We start from the raw sequence: 18409 nt of genomic DNA, 5'->3' as shown, positions 1-18409 counted from the left end.
TATTGGTTCTCCTGATATCCGTGTTACTCTGATAGATCACTGGGCACTGTGGGAGGCAAGGAGATTCTTTGGGAACACAAATAATAATAGTTGTAATGGTATAAGAGGCAGGAGTGAAGGCTCTTCCAAAAGCTACTGATACTAAAGGAACCAAATGCTAATTTTAAACCTGGGAACCCTGGCACCCAGGAAGGAAGCAGCAGAATGATAAGTTTATCTGTAGAGAAAAGAAAAGGCTTTGTTGGTATCTGTCTTGCTTTGACCCTCTGAGGGCATCTTGTGGAGGAGGCTTACAAGGAAAATCTGCCTTGTTTTAGAGAAGAGCAGAAAGGTGGGGAAAAATGACTGAGGGAAGAAGGAGAAAGAGTGGGCAGAGTGCTGGCATTTTGCTTTCTCTTGGTTTTTCCTGGCCTATGGACTCTGTTGGTGCTATAATGTCTGGGCAATAGCTGAAGGCCATAGATGAGCCATGAGAAGGCTCAGTGATCCCACTACCCCACATGAAAACTATAAAAGAAAGGCTATAATATTTATTTTAACAAAAACCTAGACAAGAATATGTCTAGAAAAAGTCTATTTAGAATCTGTTTAGGAGGTCCAGTAGGAAGGAAGGATGTGCAATCAATACTCAAGTTCAGTCGCTTCTGGAACTCTTCATCCTCAGGCTCCCTGCAGCACGTGGTGCTGTTAACCTTCCCTCCCTCCCTCCTTCCTTCCATGAATTCGCTGAGTACCACGTGGGCCAGGCACTGGGCTGAATGCTGAGATATAAGGATAAATAGGACGCGGTCTTAGCTCAGAGGCCCGCCCTCAAAGAACAAACATCTTCTGAGTATGATGGGAAAACCTTTAACGGAGTTTCACAGGAGTGTGACCAGAACATGGCTGAAAAAGGACATGGAATGGGCAAGACTGCTTTTGAGGATGACACGCGTGGCAGCAAAGCCTTCACAGAGCAGTTCAGGTCAACAACAGTGCTGTAGGGTGTGCCAGGAAGGTGGCGGATGGGGTCCTTTCCCTCAAGGAGGAAGCTTCGTTTGGTTTTCGTGACTGCATTCTTCTGGCTCTGTTCTTACCTCTCTGACCCTTCATTCCTTTAAATCCTCTTCATATCCTCCCCTGCTTGCTTCGCTCCCTTGCATGCCTCTTGCCTGCGGTCTGCCCCTGGCCCTCTCCTCTCTCTGCTGTCCTGTGACACGATCACCCACATCCTGCGGCCTTTGCTGTGCCCCATCAAGATGATTCAGATGCATTTCTTTCTTGAGTTCTAGTTCAGATTTTCAACAACATGTCCAAATGAGCGTCTCACACTCAACATCTATAAAGTGATGCTGTTGTGGTTCATTATTCACCATCTTAACAAGTCAAAAACTGGGTATTATTTGTGACATTTTCCTTTCTTTTGCCCTCTAAATCTTTGTGTTCTGTGAATTTTGAGCCTGCACATCTATCTATCCTCTCTGCGGCTCCCTTTGACAATATCTGGTTCAAGCTGTCCTGATTTCATTTGTGACTAGTGATGTGAATTTTAGTGCTATACCCTCTGAACTGGCCTCTTTTCATCTCTTGTTCATCTTATCTTCTGCTGCTAGAATAATCTTTCTCAAGTATGAATGCAATCATGTAACACTGCCCAGTTAAAGAAAAAAAATCCTCAATGGCTGACAACTGCTTTCTGATCAATGACTGGATTTCTGAGCATTGCATCCAAGATTGGCACCATTGGACCTAACACACGGCACAGTGCTTGGTAAAGAATAGGCAATAACAAAGGCTTATTCCTATCTTTTTTTTAATGGACAAAATGAATGAAGCTAACTTTCTGGTCTTATTTTCCTGCTCACTGACGCTACCTTCTGGTCCCTGAAGCTGCCTCCTCAGAAGGTAAACTCCTTGAGGGCAGGAACTATTATGTATTTATCTTGGGTTGCTTCTTAATCCCTATCACTGTCTAGCACAACATGCCCATCGAGAAAATGAAATGTGGAATAAAAAAAATGCATGACCCTGCTATGAAATGGGTGGCACTGTATTATATTTATTAGATCTCTGAAGGACTGTTTTCTTCCACTAATTTATTTAAAATAATCTGGGAAACTGAATGACTACTGTAATCAAAGCTATTCTTACTTTCAAAACTTAAGATACCTAGTTCAGAGCAGGGCTTTTGTTGAGTGGATATTACCTACATTATATTAGGTTAAAGTCGGGCATTGTTTAGTGCTTTTGTGATAAATACATGCTTCAGAAATATACTTGTGCTAAGCATATCAAGTAAATTTTTAGATTCTTTCTTTCCTTCCCTCTCTTTTCTATAATTTATCAGGCCGCATTATCTTGGCAAAGGGCTAGCATGTTACTTAGTCTCATTGTGAATAATGATATATTGTTTGCTCCCAAAAATGAGATTTAGTTTTACACATCTCTGAATCCAAGTGATACACAGCATATTTCACATAGTGTTCAATATAATGGAAAATAATATCCTGGGAGTGAGCAGCCCACACTTGGTCGACCACCACTGTGAGGGAAGGCACAGCCTTCCTGGTAACTCAGTTTCCTTGCACATGAGGAAGTTTCATCAGAACTCTGATCTCCCCTCCTTTGGTGCAGTTCTGGGATTCTTGTTCAGATCTTATCTGGAACTATATATTAACTCCTGGTATGGATAAAAATAAAGGTGCTTCTTAATTACTTTACTATTTATGGATTCCAGGAAGGATCATGTTTCCATAAGGCTGACTTAGAAAATTAGCATTTTCTAAATTTGTGTTATCTTGAATCTGCACGAAGGGCAAACTGACCCTTTGAAACAGGATGAACAAGCCTTCTCTGAGCACCCCACTGACTGGCCTGCCAAAGATGAGGGGTGAGAGGTGAGAGTTGATGGCACTGAGGCAAGTGGTGGGCAGCAAGGATGCCACCCAGCAGGACCTGATGAGAAGCAGCGTTTTGTTTTTAATTAAAAACATAACTTTTAAAATGCCTCATTCATTTTTTGTTTTTATAGAATCAAAACACAGGAATTCTTCTTAAATGAAAAACAGAACAGTTCAAACTTTTTTGAAAGCAAGCAAGTTAAAAAAGGAAGCCCAGGCAATTGTCCTTTGTAATTCTGCCAGTTTCAATTTTGATTCTTTATGTGACAAGTATCAGGCAGGACAATAGTATTTGGTTGACGTGAAAAAGAAGAGAGTTCGGAGGAACTCTTTTGCACACGTTTCGGTTGTTTGATTAGCTGATGTCAGCTAAGCTACTATTACTGCAGTTGTTTGACAGATGCAAAGAAGAAAATCACAACAGTTTCAAGATCTGACATATCTTAAGTAAGCTGATACATAAGCAGCCCTGAAAATGTGCATGACAACGCTTCTAATTATTTTTGACTAGGTCTATTAGTGTCCTAAACGAAAGGGGAGCACAGGTAAACTTAGGTAAAACAAGTTCCATTCAATTAAATATATATGAATAGAATTTATTCAGTGCCCATTATTTGCTCTTCAGTTTTGTTGAAATGATTGGCATTTTTTTCTAGCTATACCCTAGAATCTTAATGAAAGAACCCAACATTTCATGGTTGCAAAGATCATGAAATATTCAGCTTTACGTATGGGTGTTTCCTGGCATTTCTTTGGTCAGTTGCAGCCTAACAGAAGATATCAGGAATGAGCGTAAGAAATAGTCTAAAAGGCTATTGTCATTACAAAGATGAAAGCAACTTTGATGATCAAAAAGAAGTCAATAAAAAAAAACTGCAAATGGCTCCTGAATCCTTCCTTATTGTTCATTTGGGATTTCTTAATTTCCCTACTCTCAATATATTGTGGAATTTTCCGTGTGAAATTTTGCCATGAATTAGAGTGATGTCAACAAAGTTTTACCTGAAGTCATATTTTATCACAGACTGGAGAAGCCCCAGGAGGGAGCACAGTGTCCTGCTTTTAAGAAGCTTGTCATCTTCTTTTAGGTACAAGCATCTGAGCTATATAGAGGGTGGAGTGACGATTTCAGCTGATCTTCAGTGACCATTAATCCTATTCAGATTCCCCTTGAACACCACGCTGCCATCTAAGGAGGCATTTTCGTCCGTGGCCAAATCTGATCTGCTCTGATTTCCCTTGCTTTTTGCTGTTCCCTGCCCATGTCGGGCTGATGGCATCTGCCACTATAGCAGGTAGAGTAGAGTGTGGAATAGTAGCCCTGTTTCCTGCTATCCTTAATAAACATTCTTTCCCTGTCACTGCTAAGTAGTATTTTTTATTAATTAGAAATGTGTAACTTAAAAATTGTCGTGAAAGAAGCAAAGGTGTGGAATCCAGATATACCTGGACTCCATCCACGTCTATTAGTTACTAGCTATATGGTCTTGAATGGGTCATTCAACCTCTTGGCTATTAATGTGCTATCTGTGAGATGGGAATAATACTGGCTTTATATGGTTATATCAGGATAAGTGAACTAATAATATGCACAAGTTTCTTGTATAGTGTTTTTGATAAAGTGTAGTTACTATTTCAACCTAGTATTATCCTATTTTGTGATCCTATTATTGACTGTATGGCATAGTCCCTAAACAATACATATAGATACATGTATATATGCATATCATATATGTACATGAAATATAGATATATCCATGATATGTTTATCATCCAGGGTATATATTAGAAAGTAGGAAGGAATTATAGGAGATCAAGTCAATTCAATAAGTATTAATACTCAGCATCTATTCGATGCTCACATTTGCCATTTTGTGTAACCCACTGCCTCAGGATCTTGTCTGAAAACATTTCCAGAAATGGAAAGTTCCCCTATTAGCCTTACTTCAGTGTTTACCCTTTCTACAAGGTCAAAATGATCTATCCTATTATTCCTGTACTGAATTTACTATGAGACAACCAAAATATAAACGCCTGTCAGTACCTATGTAAGGTTCTGTGCATAAAGACTCATGACACTTAGAATGTCAGCAGTACTATACCCAATGGCTGAGGACAATGTATTTATGAAGGGTTTCGTTGAGACTTGTGATTGTTATTGACATGTTGTTGACTGTCAAAATTACCACAAAGAATAAGTCACTATAACCAGAAGAATGAAAATAATCCTGTCATTTGAAAGTAAAATAGGTCATTAGCTATTGTCATAGCCAGATTATTTTGACTACATTAGATTTATTAACATAATGGAAAGAAAGAGGAGAAAGTTAAAACTCAAAAGAAAATATAATTATGTCTCTAAGTATAATAATGTCCATTTATTTTAATAAGATGACATGGCAGACACCGTTGGCTGCATATCTAGCATCCATTTCCCCCTCCAGGCTATGTTTCCCCTAATTCCATCACCACCCGGTAGATCCTCATCAGTCCAGGCTAGTTTTATTCCCCTGTCTTCTTGTTAGGGATCGGATATGCTAGGCTGAGCATGTGACCCATTCTGGCCAATGAGATGCAAAGGGAGGTATGTGCATGTGTGTGCGGGGTAGTTCCGGGAAAGGGGACCCCAGGAAAAGACAAACCCCATCTGCCTCTGCATATTGATAGGCCTGCATGGATGCCTGGAACTGCTGTGGCCATCGTGGAATCGCTTTCAGGGTGTAGCTAACACAGAGGGCAGACCCAGGAGGTTGTCAGAGAAGCAGAAGCCCAGAGCCCTATCTACAGACTTTTGGTTTTGTGAGGCTGTTCATGCCAACCAGGGGGCAGTATTCTGTTACTTGCAGCCGAAGCATCCCAATGGACATGAGAAATCCATAAGCTCCTGGACCTGGACAAAGTAAACAAGCCACCAGCCAACTGGTGGAGGTGGGGGAGGGGGGAGAGTACCTGTTCCTGTGACTCCAATTCCTTGTGCTGTAGTTTTTTCTCTGCACATCGCACTTGATTAGAGCGGTTTTCTAGTTCACCTTGTAAGGCCTGAAACAGTGGAAGATAAACACAGAAACATAAAAATCGGCACTCTTGAAAAAAAAATTTAACCACCTGAACTACCATTAGAAAGTCCTCAGAGCTCTAGGTTATTACGGCTGTTCCAAAGAGTTCAGGCTAATAGAGCAAGACATTCAATGTCAGGCCCAGATGCCTTCTACTTTAAGAATAACTGGTATAGAAAATTCCAGATATATAAAAGAGACACATAAGCAGGTGTCAATTCATTTTATAAAAATGTCTCTTATATCCTGGCAAAGAACCAGAAGCATGCCATAAACTATAAAAAGATATTGTTAATTAAGTAGCCCTATTGGTAAGCCTGCAAGGTACTCTGAAAGGTGTTGTGACAGCTAGGAACTGTAATAGTGGACCAACACGACAGTTTTCAAAATTATATCACGGCAATTTGAGTTAATTATAGTAACCTTAAAGGAATTTATGAAGTCATTGATGAGGGTGTGGGATTTGAGGAACCTGTAAGAAGTAGACAGAGATGAACTCTTTCAGCTGCCAAGTGTCTATTGGGAAATAGAATGCAGGTTAACATGGGGAACTTTGAAACCACCAAGATCAATAATTATTACTGCATCAATTACCATTTTAAGTATCGATGTGAACTAGAAAAGAAATAGCATCTATTCAAACAGTTCAATGTAATTATAGATACAATACCTAGTTACAAAGAGCAGAACATGTGGATCATAACTGCAAAGATACCAAATAAATTCTCAAAATAACATTCATTCCATCAAGGCTACTGAGTTTCTGCTATGTCAAGAACTGTGACAGGTACTCTAGATAGAATAGTGAAGGAAAGGGGAAAAGCAGACAAGCTTCTGAGGGAGCTTACATTATACTGGGGGGCAAACAAGAACTATAATATATATCAGTATCAGGAAGTGTAAGATGTGTCAGTGATAAGTGCACAAGAAAAATAAAGCCGGAAAGGAGGATATTCCAGAGTTGGGTGAGGGAAGGGTGCTGCAGTTTTAAACAGAAGGCCCAAGAAGACCTACCTGCATAACGACCTGATGGGGAACAGAGAGCAAGTCACACACATATTGCAGGAAGAGCCTTCCAAGCAGGGGCCACACTGTATGTGCAAAGGCCCTGAGGGGGCATGTTTGAGGAATCCACAGAGCCAGTGTGGAGAGTGAGCAGTGCCAGGGACTTAATAGGGGTCAAGTCATATTGGTCACATGAAGCTCAGAGGGCAGTTAGGAACTTTAGATTTTAATCAGCAGTAGATGGGAAGCTACTGGAGGTTTGTGGGCAGGTGTTGCTTCGGCTGCTGTGAAGAATAAATGAAGAGGGATAAGGGAAGAAGCAGGGAGGCAGGGCAGAGGCCACTGCAATATACTGGGAAAGGATGATGGAGAACTGGTGCAGGGTGGTGGCAGCTGGGGTGAAGGAAGTGTCAGATTCCTGACATATTCGAAGACAGAGATGACGGCCTAAGGCGTGGATGCAGAGCATGAAAAATCCAAATGGAGACCCCAAGGATTTTGGCCTGAGTGGGGAGAAGAAAACAGTTGGGGAAGGTTAAGGGGATGCGGGTGTAGGGAGAGATCTGGAGCTCAGCCTGGGCTATGCTGACATGGAATGCCTATCACACACCCACATGCAGATGTCCGGTTGCACTGTAAGAGGCGTTCAGATGAAGTGTCTAAGTCAGTGTCCATCAGAGAGTCTTTCTAGGCAATGGCAATCTTTTCTATATACAGATACACAATGGTTCTTAACCTTTTCTGGGGTTCTAGATTCACCTGAGCATGTGAGGAATGCTTATGTGGTCACTCCCCACATGGAAACCAAACATGCTGATGACTTTTGGCCTCTGATTTTAGGGAATCTACACATTGTATGATCCCCATCCATGGATGAGCCCCAGGCTAATAACATCTAATTTGAAAACTAAAATGGTTTGAGAATGAGATTAAAAGCTTTAGGGGTTCTTTTGAAACTATACTTGATTATAAAATCCACAACTCAACCAAGTCTGACAGTGAGCTTAAAATGCCTTATTCTTGTTTATAATTCTGTCACCGTGGTCTCTTTCCAAAACGATGAATGCAATTGTTCCTATGTTTGTTGACCAAGTAGCATTTTTTCTCCTTTGGATAGCGACCAATCACTGGGATCCCATCAGCTTCTCTCACGGCATAACTGGGGAGACTGATGATTACTGTCCTGGGAAGATTATGTGCCTGTGTTTTTCTGCTCTTTTTCCTGTTCTCCAGTCCATCCTCAAACTGCCTGCAGAGTGATCTTCTTAAACCGAAATCTGATTATGTCATTCCCCCACTGAGGTGCGTAAAGGACACGCGCGAGCTGAGATGCAGCTGCTGCTCCCGAGGGGAGCAGTCAGGGACCTTCACCTGCTGGCTCGGCCGCGCTGCGCCACGGGAAGCCCTCGAGGCCCACTGCTGCTGCCGCCATCCATGACAACAGGGACGATCGCCGGCTCAACGGATTTTATGCAACCCCGGGCGGCAGGTATTACTGCATCTAGGTGAGGACATAGCCGAGGCTCCGTGAGTTGCAGAGCTTGCTCAGCCCCGCGGGGCTGGGACTCAGGCGCCAGGTGGGAGCCCCAATGCGCTGACTTCGAATTCAGCGTGTTGCAGTGCTCCGTGCTCTCTCTCTCCCCTGTATCTACTTTGAATTTTGTTTCCGGAAGCTGCCCCACCTGCTCTGCCCAGTGGCATGATCTCCCCGTTCATCCTGAGAATTAAGTATGGACTCCATTGGGCTTCTGTCCATCTAGTATTTAAGAGAATGAATTTCCATGTCTGGGTGAGACTGGGAGGAGCTGAAGCTCAGGGCTCTCTCCTCTGCATGTCTGCCAGCCCAGTGCCAAGCCAGCTCAAGGCCTGGCACCCACCTGACACTGACTTCCTGTGTGTGGAGGGAACTAGTAGACAGGCTAACTGTTCATCCTGAGGGAATTCACTTCCATCACCAGGGCTTCCGGCTGTCCTTAGTATGGCACGTTCACCGTAAGGTTATCACGTGTCTTGAAATACAGAATATACTAATGTATCTTACAAATGGCTATTTCTATACACGTTATGTATGTATATAAATGATATTATTTATAATATGTTGTCCGCCTTCTGCCATAGTAAAAAGGTAACAATCTCTTGATTTATTTTTTAGTTTTTATTTTTACTTTACAGAAAAAAATAAAGGAGATGTGCACCTCCTTTGTCTTAACAAATGTTCCCTATCTCCTGCATTGTGTCCCTCCCTCCACCAGCGGACGCTGGGAGTGGCCCAATTAAGGTCCCCTGTCTCCCCCTCTCATCCCCTAGCACACCTGTCTCCTGCCCCCACTACTCTCCAGAGCCCAGTTCCACCAGCCACTTGGCACCTCCCATACACCAAAGCCAGAAGCCAGTTTTCTTCCTCTTTCTAGAGCAGCATCTGGCCCTGCTCACGCCCTGATTGTTTTTTGCCCTTGACTTCTTAGGAAATAGTTCCGCAGAGCGAAGCCAGGGAGCTGAGCAAGAAGGTTGCGGCAGAAGCGAAGAGCAGACACTGTGAGAGCTGGCAGGGGGGCCGTGGACGTGGGGGTGGGAGGATGTCGGCGGGAAGAGGGCTCACAGGTATCACAAAGCTTCAACACTGAATGACCACAGCATGTGACACTGTGAGCTGACCACAGGGCAAGGACTGTGTCAGAGGAGGGGGCAGTTGGTTTTGCACAGCCTGAGTTTAAGGAGCTGATGGATTTCCAAGGCAACCAGTCACACAGTGGAAGGGTCTCAGATGAAGTACAGATGGGGACACTTCCTTGGAGAAGTAAAAGGAGAAGAGAGTCTACGGAGAAGGGACTAGTGGTTACCAAAGGGGAGGGGGTGGGAAGGGTAAGGGGAGGGAGAAGGGGATCAAGGGGCACTATAATTGCTGATCACAATATAGGTAGGTCACAGGGAAGGTAGTACAGCCTGGAGAAGACAAGTAATGACTCTGTAGCAGCTTAACTACACTGACAGACAGTGACTGCAATGGTGGTAGGGGGGACTTGATAATATGGGTGAATGCTGAAACCACAATGTTGTTCATGTGAAGGCTTCACAAATTTGTATATCAATGATAGTTTAATTAAAAAGAAAAAAGAGAGAGAAGAGAGTCTAGAACCTGACCCTTGGGTGACACCCTAGGGTAAGACCAGGCAGAGGGGGGCAGGCCAAGAGGGCTGGTAGGAGAGAGTTCGGAGGGCAGGTGGCCCCAGGAAGCTAGTATTATGGGACTCTAGCTAACAGAGTTCCTAAGGAGACAAGTAACGGAATTAGACCAGGTCCTTTCTCCATACCTTGCACAGGGGAGACTATGAAGTCTATCATATTTTATCAATATTATTAAAATGGAAGAAAGTGAAATTACATTTGCTTTTCAAAAAGGTATCACTTTTCAAATTTGTTCATATTTAAACAGAGATGTAAACTTAAGATGATCTTTCTAAGGTTAATCAGAGAAAGCAGTAGGTCTACAAATTACTTTCATTATCTATTGAAAATCAGTTAAAAAAAATGAAGAGTAACCAAATAATATTCCACTCTTAAAAAAGTTAAAATGTCCTAGATGGAAGGAAAATGACAGTTTATATTGGCGGCTGTTTCTGGGTCTCATATTCTAACAAATTATTAGACTATTAGAGTTCCAACCTCATAATTTGACATATCAATATGTGAATATGACCACAATTACTCAAAGCACAAGAAGGAACATTCTTGTACACTGTGGCCGCTTTATTCAAGACCTTCGAATTTGACATTTGACACACACAAAAAAATCACAGCTTTTCATTTATTCCTGAGAAAAGCGCAAGGTAATTAAAGAACCGAATGTCCAACATTGGGTAAAAAATGTAAAACAAAACCCAACTTGAGCAGTTAAACTGTTTATTCTGCAAAATTATTCCTCATCTCTCAGCGCTGCAGTGTTGATTTCCATCATTACTGAAAAGGCAGCCTTTTCTCTCAGTGAAACCTGCCTGTAAGTGCCGGGTAAGTCGGCGGCTGCAGGAGGCTGCACTGTGCTGACTTCCAGAGAGCTGTGTGTTGGCCGGGAACAAGGATGCCACTTTGGGAAGAAAACTGTAAATGACATAATAAACTGTAGTACAAGGACAATGAGGGTATACCATGTGCTTTAGAAAGGAGCAGATCATAGGATAAGTAAGTTTGTTTGAAATAAGAAAATAATTAGAGTAAATTAAAGTATAAAAGATTTGACGTGTTAATGGATTTTCCAGGTGTCCTAGGAGAAGCCCTCCTAGCTAACATGCCCATGGAATGGAACCTGGGACAGCAGTAGAGCTCTCCTGTTCGTTTGGGGAATAGAAAGAGTATTTGGAAAAAATTTATGAACATGATTCAAAACAAGCCACCCAATTTGTAAAACCATGCATTAAGGAATTTTATGCAGTCTTACTGAAAACCAAAGTTTTTCTTGTAGTCCTGAATAAATATGAAATGATGGCAGATACATGCCTTTTAATAATGAATAAATGAGACAAAAGTTCATTTCAATTATGAAGTGGTTAAAAAGTTAATAAAGGAAACTTCGTTGAAAGGGAGAAATACTGTGCTATAATGATAAAAAAGAGTCAAAATGTTCCCAGTGTATAAGACATATGACAGACAGGATGGCTTTTAGACTTAGTATTTCAGTATGACCAGAAGTCATTTCTGACTGCTTTTGGTCAACCTTTCTGCCAGCCCCCCAAATGGTTGTACAGTAGGCTGAACATACAAATTTGTCTTCAGCTCAGATATCACCAAGAATATCTTTACTCCAGGTTCTCACTGGAGACTACAATTTCAAACTCTCTGCTTTTCCATCTTCAGCAAAATCTCAGTTGTGAGCAATTTGGAAAATTCCATTTGTAAATCAAAACAGAATCAACCCAAAGAAAACAAAATCTCTATTTGAAAAGATAAATGCACCCCTGTGTTTATTGCTACATTATTTACCATAGCCAAGATATGGAAGCAACCAAAGTGTCCATCAATAGATGAATGGATGAAGAAGATGTGGTACATATACACAGTGGAATATTATTCAGGCATAAAAAAGAAAGAAATCTTGCCATTTGTGACAACATGGATGGACTTAGAAGGTATTATGCTAAGAGAAATGAGTCACATGAAAAAGACAAATACCATATGATTTCTATATGTGGAATCTAGAAATAAAACAAAACAAAATGAACAAAATAGAAATAGACTCAAAGACAATGGAAGTGACTGGTGGCTACCACGGGGGAGGGGTTGAGGTGAGTGGATCAAACAAGTGAAGGGGATAAAGCAGCACGAAATCTCAATCATAATATAAATTAGTCCTGGGGATGAAAGTACAGCATAGAGAATATAGTCAATAGATGTATAACATCTTTCTATATTGACAGTAATTACACTAGTGGGGGTGAGTATTTAATAATGTATGTAACTGTTGAATCACTGTGTTGTATACTTGAAACCAGTATAATATTGTATATTAACTATACTGTAATAAAAAAATGTATCAACAGTAGAAAAGTCACCCTTCTCCTGAATTGCTTGTTCTAGAAATGTGGTCAGCAGTGTGAAGTTCAGAGGTACATTCTCTCATCCATTTTATGCTATGCAGACTATAGAATTTTGCCCTCCTACTTTTCAAGAATTTTCAAACCAGCTCTCACAGATTTGAAATTTAATTATGCTTCTGCCTCATTCTGTACGCCAAGTTTTGGCAAAATGCTTCTGTCTGGCCTCTTCACAAATGATCATGAAGCTTACAGGCACATTTTTCTGGACCTGCTGTACACGGAGGGGCAAAGGGTACACAGATCCTCTCCTTGGTTCTGACCCACGTGGGAACCTTGAATATTAGACTGTTCTTTTATTAAAGGGAGTGGATTAAAGCATATGTAATAAAAAAGATGGTAGTTTACGTTTTGTCTTGTATAAATATAAAACTGGGGTCCTCACAGTTGTTGATTTTGAGGACTTTGGAACAAGGAAGCAGATAAGCCACCGCTGGGCAAGGTGCAGAAGGGGCCTCCTTAGCAGCAAGCTCCGCAAAGACGAGGAGTTTTAACAAGAAAAAAAGCAGAGTATTTGTACTAAAGATGCTGCTAAAAAGAAGTCAGTCTGGCAAACTTGAAAACTGGTGAAGCTGGATGATGGGTAGAGGGGGATTCTGCACACCGTTCTCCCTACTTCTGTGTATGTTTGAAAGTGTCCATAAAAAAAAGTAGAACAAAAATTCTAAAGCTTTTCCTACTTAAAATACATGCAGTCACTATATCCTTCTTTTCACGAGGTTTGAATTTACTATCTTACTTCAGAGAAAACAGATGATTCATTCATCATTCAATGGGTAGGAGAGATGCAGAAGGATTTCCCTAGGTATATTTTGGAAATAGAGGGAAGGAAGCAGGGAGTTAGATGTTCATATTTTGAACTAAGGAGAAGACAAGCAGAAAAGGAAGACATTTATATTTTTATTGATATAAGTTACATACAGTAAAATCCCAGGTTTTTAAAAAATAGTAATGGTATGTTTTCTATTTAAAACACGTAATAAGATTTAAAAGTTTGTGTCATAAAATATGTTCAGATTCTAAAACTTTGATATAAACCATCTTCCACTGATTGGTTTATCTGTCAAACAGGAATGATACCTGATCTGGGATGACAGCGAGGAGTCACCAGTTACAAGGGGAATAAGGATTATCTCATTTAAACCTCAATTGCCTTTTGAACAAATGCCCATGTGTGTTGAAGTCACATTACGTCAGTTTACAAATGGTGCTGAAGATGTTTCTGATGATTAAGTTTTCTTCGACATGTAAACTGATGCAGAAACAACAGTTTTTTCTATTACTGCTAAGTGAAAGTTAAGGGAAAATAAATAAATGCAACAAAATCTCCCTATTATGTCAGATTTGTAAACTTATCTCTTTTTAAATCACATCTTAAACAACAGGGAAGACGCAAGAAGATCAAGCCCCCTTCCCAAGATGAGGAGATACAGATAAGGGGGCTGGGGAAGACGACACAAGGGCAGGGAGCAGAGAGTGACATTTTTACTGGGTGGTCTCACTGGATATTTACAGAGGCCACTAGAGCTCCTGCTTTATTTATTTATTTATTTTTAAGTAGGCTAAACCTACTAACAAAAGTAACAAGTCTTCTGCAATGGAAATGCCAGTCAAGATTTCTTTTAAAGTGATTTCTTCATTCAGACCAAACCCAGGATGAATAACAAACCATAAAAACGTTTTATTGGTGATTCTACAGTGATAGAAAAGGGGCCACACCATAGATCTAACGAAAGCTAGAACCACAGTTGCTGCAGAGGCCACTAATGTATTCAAAACACAACAGTGTAATTTTTTTTTTATGGCCTATACTCAGGTTTTTAATTTTTTTTTTTTTGCATTCCAAGTAAGCTTCTTTTTTCTTTTTTTAAACCATCATAATTCAGTCCCTTGTGATATTGGCATGAAGAAAGGGAAATCTTTGGGGTTTCAACCCAGTACATATGATACACTTCTCATAGGGCAAAATTCCTTTTGGATAGAAACTTTTTAGTCGTTGTTGCAACAAACTGCTTGTATGAGAAACTGCGCTTGGTATGAGCTATTGCTACAGTCCTTACGAGGCTGCTGATTCAACAAAAAAGGCAAAAGTATTGTGGCCAATATGAAAAATAAGTGTTTCCACCAAAGAATAAGTGGTTTTCATTTTTTCCTCTTTTCATCTCTTTTTCACCTATGTTCTGTCCTTCAAAATTTCCTAAGTAACTTCCTTTAAAAGTTCTAAAAAATGCATTTTTTAAGAAGTTAGTGTTCCCTTGTCTTAACAGAGGTTCCAGGAAAATAAATGTTTTCCCAAGACTTTGATGATCTAAGGAAACTGGAATCTCCTAATGCGCCTCATTAATGTTTCTCTAGTCACACACAAGACCATCCTGACATTACCCATGTCTCCTTAAAGGAGCCAGTATATTTCTACTCAGGAAATTCAAAGCACATTTCCTACCATCTGTCACTCCAGACAGCTTCACTTGTGAACAAGTTCTTATCTCGGCTGGTAGAAAGCTAGGATCAAGTTCAAGAACCACTGCTAGGATTTCTCAGGATCATGGAGGAATTTCCTCATCTGGCTGGTGTGATAAGCACTTAAACTTGAGTTCAGTCCCTGTGGCAGAGTGTAACCTGCTAAAGCCTCCAGGCCACGCCTCTCCCGGGCACGCCCAGAGGAGAGGGAACACTCCTAAGTCATTCATTTAGATTTTCATTTTCTTACCCTGGCTAATCATTCACACGTCCTACCCCGTGGGCCTGCAGCGTCATTCCAGCCCCCTCCAACAAACCGTGAATTTCTCCTCTGTAAAAACTGATGTCAAGATTCATTTCTTCCATGAAACATTTCAATGTTCTGAAAACTCCTACTTCTCAATATGTCGTAAGTACATAACATATAACTATATAACATATTTACATACTCACTGTATCAGAAATTCATCTGACTTTTCTCTGCATTTAAGACGATAGGCTTCACAAGGATAACAAGTTTTCTCCCCCATATTTTTAAAGTGATCTCTGAAGTGCTTAGTAAAGTGTTGACACTATAGCAACAGTATGTTCTGGAAACATTAACCAATAACATAAAGATCAAGATGCCTTTTATTTAAAACAACAGGAGTAATGCCACCAAAATTTCTCCAGGTTTCCTTTTTGTCCCCCTTAAACCACAGAACTACATTTCCTCTTCCTCTGACCCTAGACAAAAATATCCAAATTTTATGCAGTTTGCGCCCTCACATGTCAGAAGGGGTGTCCCTTCTTGTGTTCTCAAGATAGTGTGTTTCTCAGCTTCCTCACTGCTCTCTTTTCACATTCCTTGGCGTCCATCACGACTGCTGGTCTCTCTCCTTCTGCTGAGTGCCTCTTGGCATCCACACTGGCACCCTTGTCTTCACACTGCTGCCCCTCTGGAAACCAGCCTCCTTGTTGTCTGTATGGTGTTCAGGAGAATGTATGCTGAATGGGAAGGTACTCTCCTGCTCCCTCTAACCTGGGTAGGCTTTAGTTTGGTAATGGCCATGTTTCTCAAGTGTCTTACTGCGTTACCCATATTTCTCCTCCATCAGCTGACTCCTTCCTCATCTGCAAACTGACTTTGGTCTCCAGCACCTTATTAAACTTGCTCTCTGTGAGGTCAACAATGATCCTCTTATTGCCAATCCAATGGCCTTTCCATATCTTTACTCTCCTTGACTTTGTGTGGGAATGCTTCAGCACTGCCAGAACGCTCTCCTTCTATTTGACACCACAAAATCCTGGTTGTCTCCCTCCCTCTTCACAGGCTTTTTGCTCCTCCTCATCCTTTTAATTATGGGTATTTCCCAAACTAGATTCTTGTCTGTCCACGCTTCTTTCCATATAGTTTTCTTTGGCTCATTAATCAGTTTCATAAATTAACAGTAGTATCTCTATAATCTGGGCATATACCATTTGCCAGGCACTGTGCCAGACATGGCCCTCAAAAAGCATAAAATCTAATGTACATGACAAACTTATAAAGGCATAATTATAATACACATAAGCAGTTCTAAAGAGATGTTACCAAACACTGAGTGTGAACATAAGAAGAGAGTAACACGTGTTGCGGAAGCCTGGAAGAGAGAGGACGCGGGGTCAAGGAGGTAATGTGTGACTAGAGAGTGTTTGCCAGGAGGAGAGAGGAGGGGTCCACAGAGATTCAACAGGGAGAAGAAGGCGTGGCCATACAACCCAGAAGGGGGCCCGGAGCCTAGGATGCACGGCAAGCAGGCCCTGGGTGCTGACCCAGGAAGGACAGACTGCGGTTACTCAGAAGGCCCATGGCTGGGAGGTCTGTAGACTTGATCCCGGAGCAACGGGGAATCATAAAAAGGCCCAAGGCGATCAGGCTGAAAACAGGAAGAACACACAGGTGGCAGTGAGGAAGGTGATGGCGGTGAGACCCGATGGAAGCTACTGAGGAGTCTTCGCAAGACACATGGATGAGTCTATGGGACAGAATCGGGGAAAGGCTGTTTGCACGCTGCCCTCTCAGTGAAAACCAGGCCAGAAAAACATGCCATAAGCCTCATGATCACTGGTGAAAGGCCAGGCACAAGCATTTTGCCCAGACTTGGGAATACAGATGAGATGGAACACCTTAAATTTCAAGTCAGTGAGAGGTGGTTTAGAAATGCTAGAAAATAAAAATAATATAAAAGCACAGTTTTGTAGCCTGCATAACATATAACATGTAGGAGACTCTGCTTTGGGAATTCACTCTACCAAGGCGAGGAGGCCCATTAGGGGCCACTGTGATGACGTGGCAATGGGCTGGGCTGGAGTAGAAATGGCAAGAAGTGGAGAGCTGGGGCCTTTCCACACGGGGATGGCAGCAGAGCCAGAGGCAGAACGACGGGCTTGGGAACAGCATGAACGGCCAGGCACGAGAGGAGGAGGTCCGAGAGTGGCTGTGAGGCCCCCAGCATACCCTTTAGGAAGCTGCCATTAACTAAGGCAGGAAACACAGTACATTTAAAATACATGGAAAGGAAGAGAAAAAATAAGTTTCTGTGTGACACAGATTCCTAAATTAACAATAGTAGCTCTACACTGCTGTTATACTGACAACATACTCTGATAGGCCACAATGCCAGTGGCCTATCAGTGTGTTCAAAGAAGCGGAGGAGGAGGCAGGTTCGGGTCAGGGGGCATGTGAGTTCGGGTTTGAGTGGGGACCGTGACCCCAGCTCTCCCTGCCCAGTGGGCAGTGGAAACACCAGGCCAAAGTAGAGCTTTCCTGCTGCTCGTTCCAGAGCTCATCTGCAGACCCACAGCCTCACTGGTCCTCTGCCCGGGCATCTCCAGCTGTCTCTCCTACGCGTGCTCATGGCTGCCTCACCATCATCTCAGACTCAGCACGTCCGAGACCACGCTCATGTTTCCCCCTCAGCCAGCGGCCCTGCCGTTCTCCCATCAGCGGCCCAGCCACCCTTCCGGCCCCCGGGGGGAAGTCGGTCAGTCCCCTGTGAGTCCTCTTTCAGTTCTCACTCCTACGGAGTTGCATGAATTCTTCGACTTCCGTTTGAAATGATTCATTTCTGCACTCCGGGACTCCACCCTTCCCAGGAGCGTCCTCCTGCGCCCCCCTGGAGGACAGCCTTTTCTCCGAGACTCTCTTTTGCACGCCATTCTCCGTCTCTGAAGACGTGAACACCTGACCGTCTCTCACCCCGTCGGGACTAGAATTCCTCCACCTAGTCTGCAATCCCTTCATAATCCCGCGCACTGCGCTCAGATAACGCATGAGCTCCTGCGGGCCAGGCACTGTGCTGACACGGCAGCTCTCCAGACTCCCTTCCCTTCACAATAACCCTCTGAGGTAGAAGCTGCACTTCAAGGCAGCGGCTGAGGCTCCAGCAGGGTGTCCTCGCAA

The 18409-nt window shown here is 42.3% G+C and overlaps 1 protein-coding gene across 11 annotated transcripts in view; it reads right to left on the bottom strand.

Moving 5' to 3' along the window:
* The window catches only part of CEP112 (centrosomal protein 112), a 445347-nt gene that overhangs the window by 84471 nt on the left and 342467 nt on the right, over positions 1 to 18409 (bottom strand). For all 11 annotated transcript variants that reach the window (XR_012130844.1, XM_073235805.1, XM_073235810.1 and 8 more), the window contains one exon: positions 5829 to 5918. Coding sequence is in view for 10 of the 11 variants with exons in the window: in XM_073235805.1 (XP_073091906.1) it covers positions 5829 to 5918 (90 nt within the window). In the remaining variant the exon portion in view is untranslated. The remainder of the gene's footprint in view (positions 1 to 5828; positions 5919 to 18409) is intronic.

This window comes from Manis javanica, chromosome 4 (genome assembly GCF_040802235.1).
Source record: "Manis javanica isolate MJ-LG chromosome 4, MJ_LKY, whole genome shotgun sequence".
Classification (NCBI taxonomy): Eukaryota; Metazoa; Chordata; class Mammalia; order Pholidota; family Manidae; genus Manis; species Manis javanica.
Note: the sequence above shows the minus strand (reverse complement) of the source record. Positions and strands in the feature narration are given on the sequence as shown.